The following is an 11,176-nucleotide window of genomic DNA, read 5'->3' on the forward strand; positions in this document are numbered from 1 at the left end:
AACAAACAGATTTAGTTGTTTGGGCACATTCTTGACTCCGCTTTCCAGAAAAAAAAAGTTCAAAGGACAATCTCGAAGTCTTTAATAAAGATCGATACCAATCTTGGCCGAAGGAAATCAGTTAAAATCTCGAAGTCCTCTTTTCTTGAAATCTCTGCATTATAAACTTGTTTTCATGTTTTTTTGTGGTGTCAACGATTTTTTTGTGAAACAAAAGCCTACCACATCCTGGCATCAAAATCCTTGAACTTTTTCGAAGTCTTTGATAAGGACGAGAATGACAAAACGTCAGTGAACAAATCAAGTTTTATCGGAAACATCGTCGGCACAACAATAAAACATAATTCCTGCTCATAGGACATTTTTTTTCTTTCCAGAGAGCGAATGGAACAAGGATAATCTGACCAGTTATACTTCCATACCAATACCAGATTCACATAATGGTGCTCTCAACTCACAGTTGCTCTGACTCAATTGTTTATTCAACGTGTAACGACATTCTGTAGATATTAGCGAAAGCGCTATTGTGGCCTGTTTGCCAACAGGAAACATGCAAAACAATAGATTCCGGCCTCCTGTGGATGTCGGCGATGCATTAGGACAAAGATTACGGTGATCTGAATAGTCTGTGACTTTAGCGCTTATTTTTTTGGAAAACTTAGGCGATTTCATTTACAAATCGACTGCACTACTAATAATTTTAACTAGAAAGCACTAGAAAGTTCTATTCAAGTCAGGTTTCAATTTTACTTTTTTATAAGGCTTTTTTTTAGTGAAATTTCTACAATTTCCCATCTGTAACTGTTACGTTGAAGAAGCCTGATTTTTTTGTGACTCTTCTTCGTCCTCAATGAAAGGAAATTTTACACTCTTAATTGTTTTAAAAGGTGTGACAAATCTTAGAAAAAAGCTCTCTGTAGAAAAAGAAGAGATCTTTCAGAGTTGTTTATAAAAAGACGAAAAAAAATATACAATTTATTATAAAATGTAGTAATTAACAGACTACTAATTAATACAATCAATAGATTCGCCGCTGAATTTGTTGTTCAGATTGATTGTACCGATATCGTAGGTGCTCCTCGGTGAGCTGCCATCCGTTATGTAATTCGACGGAATACGTATGCCGAGTTTTTTGTAGCAGAACTGAAATCGAAATCAAATTTTACGATCATTTCGAGATGAGGGAATTTCTCCTCAAAGTACTCACTCCATTGTAATTACATTTGTGATAAATGTTCACTTTAGGATCAATATTTGTGATCTCTCGTTTACGTCCCGACAACATGAATATCCCGTTGTAATTCGTTTGGCTTTCAGCCATTTTGCTGTCCACAGCTGAAATTTTCGATGAAGAAAATTTCTTGCTTTTTTTAGCCATAGTATACACTAGTTTCAATCCAGAAATGTACATAGGTATCTATCTTTGTAAGGAATGTCGTAGTGTTACCAAAGGAGACTGGTGCAGGATCGGTGTGCTACGGTAGAAATGCTGCTGTCATCTGCACGAAGTCAACCACCAATAGTTGATCTTTTTGAAATTTTTAAATTTTCAGCAACACACTACGTTTTAATTTCACTGCTGATATAATAAGGAAGAATTGAAGAAGGTATATTTTTAGTCGAGTCAAGAAATGCTGGTCTACTGGCGGAGGAAATATTGCCTGATCATGCGGTGCTTTTCAACTGAGATCATTGTTTTCTTACATTTCCCATGGCTCACACTAGCAGATTGTGGAAGTGCACTATTTGTTTAAATTACCAAGTTGATCTTGTGTTTTAAAGAGTGTTTCGAAGATAAATGGTTTGGGGTATCCAAATGTAAATCATTCTCACTCAGCTCCTTGTCATATAGTTTCACTTTGACTCCGGAGGCGGGCATTCCATTACAAATGAGTCGACCGGTAACTGCTACAGACTGCTCGCGACCGATACCGAGTAAACCAACGCATGACGGAACAAACAACAGGAATGCATGTATGCTGCGCATGATCCTAAAAGCAAACGGAAGTGACATGCGACACACAATAGTACACCAAAGATCATGTTTGCTTGTAGAAAGTGAGAAAAAACGGTTCTTGGAATGAACTGATCCGGAAGATGAATAAAGAACAATCAGAGACAATGTTTTCAAAAACTTATCACAGATATATTACTCTTCTTATTCTGAACGATTTTTGGACAACTAAGGTACCGTACTACATGCGGTGGATGTGGCGCAGTCGGTAAGAGATCCATTGTGGCCACACGATCGATGGTTCGATGGCCGACAGTCGGTAAGTGGTTCCGCTGTCTGCACGATCGTTTGAAGGTTCGAATCCGTCCTAGTGCAAACCAAGGCTTTAACCCCGCCGGTGTCGATAGACTGGAACCAGACTTGTCTAGGAGGGTAAAAACACTGAATTGTTCATCTCCACAAGCCATTGAATAGGCCAACACACGTCCCAAAACCTCAGCGATTACGAATTGCAGTAAAACGTGTTTGCGCGTCTCAAGTGGATTGATACGCCAGTGACTTTATACTTTATCCTTTTACTACATGAGGTGACTTGTTTCACTTAAACGCCGGGAGGGTGCTACTGTCTGACGCGGCTATTCATATCTTCGCCGGGACGCGTGTTGGGGCGTCTCGACCTTGAACATTCTGTGCAATCTGAAGCTAGGGCTTGCATACAATCTACCAATCCGTCGTTGTCCCACAATCTGCGAGACGTTGCGTCCAGATTTGGCTGCCTATCAACACCAGTTGTACTTGGTCCTTCACGCCCCCGTCAAGATTTTCTTTTGCAACCAGGCAGTTTTTCGAATTTGAGTCTAGAAACATCCTCAAAAAAAACTTGGACAAGGCAGTCATACAATCCCACTATGAAGTGGCCAAAGAAGCGGAGACGTGATGTGGCTTCTGTGGCCAGATAAGAAGGTCGAACAAGATGTTGATGTTTTTCACGTGTCATCCGTCCGTACACCAAATCTATCTTTGGACAAAGTTGTTCGCTATACTACACTACTGCCCTCTTTCGCATTTACCATTATGTTTCAGCACACACAGCAGAGCTCATCCATGAGTTCAATAGGTTGTCCATCCACCCCGTCCCGTTGACAGTCTCAAAGAGACCCACGTGTGCTTACATTTGCCAGGGCGGAGTAACACTGCGTGAGACGAAGCTAATTCCGATACAAGTTTCACAACATGTTGCAACTTCGCCCCGCTTGATGAGAATGTTACTACGTCGTTGGCGCACTCAAGACCGACCAGGGGACGTGTTGATGGTGCTAAAACAACTTCTGGGGCCATGCTCAACTGTTCTTCGCATGATATCACCGACTGCAAAGTTGTACAGAAATGTTACATGAAATACTATATCTCTTGTCTTACTCCAGTTTCATGTCCAAAGGTGAAGTATTTGCATTCTACTGGTGTTGGAGCTGCAGAAGATTTTCTTCTATTCAAACGTTTAATTGAGCGTACGAATTTTTCTGGAATCCGATCGGAGCGATCGTCGGTGTTGAGAAGAAGGTATCGATAAGGAGAAGGAGCGATTTTGAAGCCTAGAAAAACTAATTGCATAGGCTCCAAATGCTCTGCTACACACTCCCTTGGCAATGAATATCTAGTCACTCGTTTATCGACCAAGGCGAAAGCTGGGTTGTTCATCAAAGGTAGTTCCCTCGCGATCTTTGACAAGTTTTTGATAGAGAATGATCCGTTCCAAAACCTTTTACGTCACACGCAGCAGCAATATTCCTCGGTAATTCGTAGACTCCTGAAGGATGGTTTCTTGTGAGGAGAAGTTATGGGATAGCCGACTCCTGTCTCTCAAGGAATTAGCTATCCTTTCGTCAATCAGTACTGGATGGATCATCTTCGTCACCTCACAAATCCCGGAAGGAGGATAAGATTTCAGCATTCCTGCGCCTGATTTATCCTCTCTGCCAGATTTTTCAACCTTCATTTTTTGTATAAAGAGTAGAACCTCCCGTTCTGTTGGTGGTTTCTCGTTGACCGCGTGTGTCGGTCGCTAGGCGTGCTCGAGTTCAGGAGGTGATGGCACTTGCCTGTTCAGCAAAGTGTTGAAACCTTTCCTCCAGATAGTCTGTGTAGCTCCACTGACAAGCGTTCGTAGTGTTGAGGGAAGGCAAAAACCTTCCATCTTGCCGCTATGCCGCCTTAGTAGAGTATAGGCTTCTCTCATGTTCTTGTTCTTCTGGCCCCATTTCAGACTCCTTATCGTCCATTCGTTCTCACTATCATATTTCAGCTGACGATGCAACTTGCCCCTTAGATGCTTCTACTGGCTGGGGTCATCAGTAGGACGGAGGGCACATACTGAGTTGCACGTAGATCTTGTTGACACAGGTTTGAAGGCAAACCTCTCTCGTCGTCAAAACCGCGAATGTTTTCTTTGCAGCGTCTTGAGTACATTTACTGAGGGGATTACTGTCAATCACTCTCTTTTTTGTCTGCAATCCAAAATTAATTGACAACTGCTGGCGCAATTTCTTTCTAGATTCATCATCTTTCAAATCTGCCAAGCCGAGCTTTGGTTTATTTGGAATTCCAGGACTTCTTTTTCGGAACCGCAAAGTTAAGCTGGGAGGAACTAGGTCAAACGCGACGTCCCAGAAAGCTCTAGACTTTCGGATATCTTACAGAGAGGCATTGTTTGTCAGAACGTAACATAATCTAACAGCGCCGATCATTCCTCCTACACGTGGAAACAGTGTGTGGTTCGTTAATTCACAAAGGCGTCCAAGACGATTCCTGTTGTCCAATGTTTACTTCGCAAGAGAATTCCATTTTCAAAGCACCGCGGATTGTTGCTCGAGTCCCGTCTTTGCATTCTCATCAGTTCCAGTGACTACCACTTACTGGCTCGGTATGTTGGACATTGCCGAGTTTATCATGAAAGGCATCCTTGTTATAGTACCCCGTAAGTGTGCGAGCACTTGCGATCTAGAGTTTGAATCCCGCGAGATCCCACAATCGTACAAAGAAGTATCTTGACGCCATTAATCCAAGCTCCTCTACTTGCACAGCCTATTACTTTCCCTTCATCAGGATCGCTGCAGATGATGGTGATGGTTATCGAAACTGATAATGGGACGATCTGCTATGTCTGCTCCATGCAATGCAACAAGCAGCACATGCAGATATTGCTGTAGTTTGAACAGAGTGGCTTGTTGGAGTTCACTTGACAGCGACCAGCAGCTCAGTGTTACGAGACGAATGTTTGTTCCCACACATTCCATGTTCCTTTCAGTCATTTAACTTATCAGGGCATGAACTTTGCATTGCGACAGCAGACGACAGCGCCTCTTTGCAATATTTCGGGGACTTTGGCTATACAACAGTGTGAAATATAGTTCGTTCGTTTCTAAAACGTGTAGTCAAACGCCTGACTTTATTTGGTGGAGGTGTTGCCACAACGTGGATTTAACAATTAGCCTTGTACACAAGGATTCACAGCTACGGAAATTCATCAGATTTTCACAAAATTCCCGTAAAGTTCCATTTAAAGTGCTCATCATGAAAAGGATGTCTACGCTAAAACATCACTTCTTTCGGAATATTCTGCACACTTTCCAACTATAAGAAATTGCAAAATTGATGAACTTTTGAATTACTCCGAACGTACAAAACAGTAATTGAAGTACTACAAAAATTGCGTCAAGGCAGTAGTACCGGTAAAGAAACCATAAAAATATGAAAATCAACGAAAAATATCTCTGATTATTTAGAGAACAATTTAGAAGAAATAAGTTGAATACTTCGAAGTTGAATTAATTTTTGATTGTTGTCGCTGCAACTAGTCGGCTAACGTATTAAAACCTGAGGCAACAATGTTAAGAAAAAACATAGGTTCTTCAAATCTGCTTACAGACTTCAAATATATAGAATTATGCATGGAATGGCGACAGTATCTTTTGCTTGTGTTAACCTAGGCGGTCGCAACGCTCACCTTAGCACCTCACGCTCTCGCAATGATTCACAATTAGTGAACAAAAAAATGACAATCAAAACCTTCGATCAATTGTTATACTCGAATGCTTAACCCCATGATTTCACCAAACAAGAAGGAGGATTTTCATTTCTTTTGTCACATGTATGACTACATGTTGCTCAGCCGGTGCAAAGAAATGACTAAGCTCCTCATTGTTCTGGATGAACAAAGAATGCATAAAAAAATTGGCCAACAACTAGACTCCAGAAGTATTCGAACGAGGGTATGTACGAATACTCAAGTGATATGATCTGGAACATCGAATGAGTTAGAAGAAGCCGTCGCAGAGAAGGCAGTATAACAAACAGAGCCTTCGGAACCCTTTTATATGGAGTCACCTCAAAGTATGAGTCAATATTTAACATCTTTATTTTTCCGGAACACGTGTTATAACTGAGAACCGGACGTTAAGAAAGTGTTCATAGCAAAAAAAAATCGTCAGGAAGGCGGAATATAGCGGAACACTGAGACATGTAGGATGTTGACAGCCATGGCATGCCAAGCTCCTCGATTAGAAACTGCAGGCAAGTTTTTGCAAAAAAGAATGTTTTCATTGACCTGATTATCGAAAAGGAACACGACCGAAAATCGTCTGGTAAACATTACAGGAAAGAAGAAATTTTAAAAATATTCAGTTAGTTTTCCGACTTTTCAGAATTTGGTAGGGCTGCGTTTGACATCGGAAGAAACTCTCGCTGCTGGTCCAACAAACTGTGCATGTTATCCATCGAAAGGATGAGCATCAAAGAGACATTTTCAGTGTGAAACTCAATCAATACTTGACATTGTCGTTCTAGTTGAAGCAACAATTAAACATCGTTGCAGTACAGTATTTAGCTTCATTCTTAAAGGCAGCGTATCACGATTTTGATGTGGAACGGAACCCGAGGTGAAAGCATAGAGTTCGGATAGTAGATTGGGAAACCCAGCGTGGTTCCGCTAATCTTTCCCCTAATGGTTGTAAAAAAAACAATGTGGGAACCGCTTCAGTTCCTACAAGGTGCGTCCGGACTCGTATTTGCACGTTTCAGCCCCTTCAGGAGTATATTCAGCCGTTTCACTTGAATAGGCTGGTGAGAAGACAATTTATTCTCGGCCGCTAACACTTGGATGAGACGCGTGGTGAAGGGTGGGGCGTTGCGACTGAAGTCGTCGTGATGACGACGAAGACCTTAAGCGTGGAAACCACTGTCTTCCACTTCTAAGTTCATTCTAAAGCCGGACTTCATGCTTCTTGTAGTACTCGCTTCACTACTTCACTTATCCACGAAAATTAAAAGTAGTAGCTCCTTCCATGAATTTTTGCCGAAGAATTATAAAGATCGCTCCCAACTAAGCTTTCTTCATTCTTTTTTCAAAAGAAATTCAACCGTTAGGTTTTGAAGTTTTTTTTAGTTTTTCTAAAGGGATCATTACTTTTGGAGAATATTCATACATGATTTTACACCTACACTACTTCGACACAGGTACAGTTTTAAAACATTATTGAATTACTGAGCACTCGTCTCCTTTTTTCAACATGCACAAATCTTTTATTACGTAACATAACCCTATGGAGATAGCATTTATGATTAAACTGTTAGCTACATAAGAGGAGGAGTCCATCTATGAAGGATGTTATTGACTCTATGCAATTGTGTAAACAAATAAGAACCGAGTATTTACAAAAAAAGAAATTCTAAAGGCTTCAAACTAGCGAGGTAAACTAAATTTGAATGATATACTTGTTTATTTGAAAACACCCATAGGTGTGGCACAAACAGAAAAAGAAACAAGAAACAGCAGTTTACACTAGAATTTCGCCAACGTTTTAGTTTTATACAGAAACACTGGCCCTTCATTGCACATTGTAGTGAGGGTAGAGAGACCATTCTCGTGCTACAGAAGGTTAGAAAACCTCACGCGAGATCCCTTTCCCAATCACAGAACGCTACGGTGGACGAACGGTTACCAGGGTTTGAGTGAGCAACTTACTGCAGAACGGACGAGTTCGTCGAGGACCCCGGGCGAGCGTTTGGAGGGACCCGAAGCGAAAGGACTCACTAACTTTGCTATATGTTGTAGTGTGAAGAAGATAAAGGAGAACAGTTAAGCAGACAGAAACGTGAAAATGAGTGCGACGCAGCGCTATCTGCAATTTTAGTGCAGGTATGATGCAGATATGATGATTGCGTTGATCTTGACCACTGCTCTAATCGCAACACAAAAAAAAAGAACAACAAGAGGTCCTTCGATAATTTGACATGTTCAACTTCTGAATTGTGATGTTTCAAAAACGAATGTGATTCCTCCAGAATAAAAGCGACAACTTCTAAGAATTCTAGAATGTTTGTACAATGGCAGAAAACTCAAATGTATATCATGCATTGAGTAAAGAAGAAGGATTTAGATGACAAAACAAACAGAACCCACTGTGTGAGCACATTTTCGACTTAGTTTCTTACAAGAACCTGCTCACAGGGCGCTGTATTTTCTTTCCAAGGAGCGGAGACAATATCGATAATCTAACTAGTTGTACTTCGAAACTTCACGTGATCTACACAATGGTGCTCTCAACTCAGCGATGTTCTGAATCATTGTTTGTTTAACTTGTAAAGGAATTGTATAGATGTTAGCGGAAGCGCATTTGAGATTTGTTAGCCAGGAACTAAAAAAATGCAAAGTTTTAGATTCTGGTCTCCTGTGGATGTTGGCGGTGCTCTAGAGAAAGGATTACGTTGACCTGAATTGAAATATGTCGATTTTTTCAGTCCCCACTGTAAAATATTATTGCTCTTACTTTGCAATGAAATTTGCCTGATTAGTTAGTTATCGAACAATCTCACGCGAAACACGCAGCTATATCAAAAATGCAAGCTGAGGTGATTGTAGTCTTGCATTTACTAACAAAAGATTCGTTCATCTGCTACTCTCGCTATCATCTAGGCGCTCCGTAAAGCTTCTGATCGCAGCAGTTCTTCTGGTAGAACCTGGTCCACAAATGACCAAAGATAAGCATTTATTGATTACACAATTACCCAATATGATCGCCATGATCATGAAGATCCGTCCCACCTTATCTCATTTTCCTTGGCAAATGTGTTAGCGTCTCTAATCTTCGTTCCTTGACGGAAGACAGAACTTCGAATCCCTTTCCCACACTCTTTCCCCCTCTTCCTTTCCACTCTCCCTCACTTATGTAAAGCGGGATACTCTTACTGTTACTGTTTCGACCTAGTGTTCTGCGACGGCTGATTGCACTTTTCATCCTGCTGGCTAGGAGTCCAAGTTTCTGAAGCATATGCCAAAGCACAAATTACAGTAGTGTCGAGGAGGCGAGCACGGAACCGAGTGTCCCTAGACTTCCTCAGTGCCTCCTCTAAGCTTCTGTACGTTTCCTGTTACGTCTCTCATTTCCTCCTTCCCTGTTCAACGACATGATCATAATCATGCCGTTCTTTTCGGTAATTTCCCAACCTAAATAAACATTCAGGGTGCATTCGGTTGTATTCGTTGAGCGTAAAAGGTCATCCGAGAACTAATCCGTTTCTCATGAACATCGCCATGTCCAGGTTCAGCTGGAGACCTATCCTTCTACACGTTTCATCAACCTCGACCAGGATTCGTTCGGGCTGATTGATGCTTGATGCTACCAGAACGATGTCATAGCGAAGTGATGATGGCATAAATGCCGGCCGTCCACTTTCACCCCCACGTTATCCCATTCCAATCCTCGCATACCGTTCTCGAGAGTGGCAGCGCATATTTTGGGTGTCATATTGACAAACGCCTCTTTTCAAGTCGATTGTGACATTATTTTATAATGTTGTAATTTTGGTCGTGAAGTTGCTATACAACTCACGAAGTATCTTTGTGTATGAAGTAGGGCGTCTTAGGCGTCCAAGGCCTCCATGACTGCTTCTTGACCGAATCAAACGCTTTCTTCAAGTCGATGAAAGTGAAACACAGTGGTATCTTGTACTCTCGCCATACTTCTTCGAGTTTTGAAACGTTGTGTTTGTGATCAGTCGTACTGAACCATTTCCGAAACCCTGCTTGCTAGCATGACTATCTTTAATCTAATTTTCTTCCTATCCTGTTTGGATCACTCTTGTGAAAAGCTTGTAGACGACAGACAGTAAACAGATTGGGCGATAGCTGCCGATGCTATGTGCTTCTTCCTTGTTGGTCTCCAACAGCAGGTGTTTGCTGGTTCGTGTTGTTAGAGTGTGAACGAGGACTGGCGGTAGGCACTTCAGATGTTCAGGCTTGATTCTGTGAACCGGGTGAAGTACGATTATTCACCGACATTGGCATGTAGAACTTCAGAAGGGAGGACCTTTGGAATGACATGTCCATTTCGCCTCAGATGGTGAGAGGCAACTGGACGTGGCTGTCAAAGAGATTTGGGTAGAAGTCGTAAATGACCTTCTCCATCCTTCTTGTCGATGCTGTAGTTGTTCCATCTGGGTTTCGGAGAGCAGTCATTCTTGTTTTACGACTGGCGAAGTTCCGTAGCGTAAGAGCATTCGCTCCGCGGCGGGTAAGAACATTCACTCCGTGGCGTAGCGAATCTACCTCTGTAGCTCTTACCCACCTCTGCAGCTTCAGGTGACACTTTTGCTCTTCTCTCTTTAAGGCCTCCTTTTATCGCTTCTCTGCAGCGCCTCGCGAGCGCGAACGTGAGTTCATAATTGCCTGCAAATCGTGCAGCTGACATATCAGCTCTAGAGTTTCCGGAGATAGGCGTCTCTTGATGGTTTTGAAACTCTTCGTTTTACTCGTATAGTCGTAAAAATGTTCTACAAGCCGATCATACTCAATGTTCTTCATGGAACCGGACGTTAATGAAATGTTCACAGCGAAGAAAATTGTCAGGAAGGCAGAATTCAGCAAAACAGTGAGACGTTTATAATATTCATTCCGATAAGGTAGAATCGACTGCTTCAGAAACTGCAGCGAAATTTTCAAGAGAAATTGCTTCCATTGCTTGACTTGATTGACTTTTTCCATTTTCCACGAAGGAACACGACAGAACATGGAAATCACTTGTTAAGCACTAAGAAAGAGAAGCACCTTTGAAAATACGACTCATTTAACCTTCTGCCTTTCCAAAAGGTGCTAGCTTCTGCCAACATTCGGCGAAAAAAACTTCATCCTGAGTTCGTTCTACGTTATCTCCAAATCCATTAAGAAAG

At 41.7% G+C, this 11,176-nt stretch overlaps 1 protein-coding gene across 2 annotated transcripts; it reads right to left on the reverse strand.

The window, feature by feature from the left end:
* Nucleotides 1-1,005: 1,005 nt before the first annotated feature.
* RB195_020317 (uncharacterized protein) lies at nucleotides 1,006-4,420 on the reverse strand (the record flags this gene model as incomplete). Of its 2 annotated transcripts, XM_064188558.1 has the most annotated exons (7): nucleotides 1,006-1,143; nucleotides 1,208-1,335; nucleotides 1,834-1,991; nucleotides 3,117-3,322; nucleotides 3,374-3,546; nucleotides 4,142-4,275; nucleotides 4,326-4,420. In XM_064188558.1, 7 exons carry the CDS (start codon nucleotides 4,418-4,420, stop codon nucleotides 1,006-1,008), a joined length of 1,032 nt encoding a protein of 343 aa, XP_064044439.1. The 2 variants fall into 2 exon arrangements, with proteins under 2 accessions (XP_064044439.1, XP_064044438.1); XM_064188557.1 differs by lacking the exon at nucleotides 4,142-4,275 and having other exon boundaries at nucleotides 4,369-4,420.
* Between the last annotated feature and the right edge of the window lie 6,756 nt (nucleotides 4,421-11,176).

Source organism: Necator americanus, chromosome II, assembly GCF_031761385.1.
Source record: "Necator americanus strain Aroian chromosome II, whole genome shotgun sequence".
In the NCBI taxonomy this organism is placed as follows: Eukaryota; Metazoa; Nematoda; class Chromadorea; order Rhabditida; family Ancylostomatidae; genus Necator; species Necator americanus.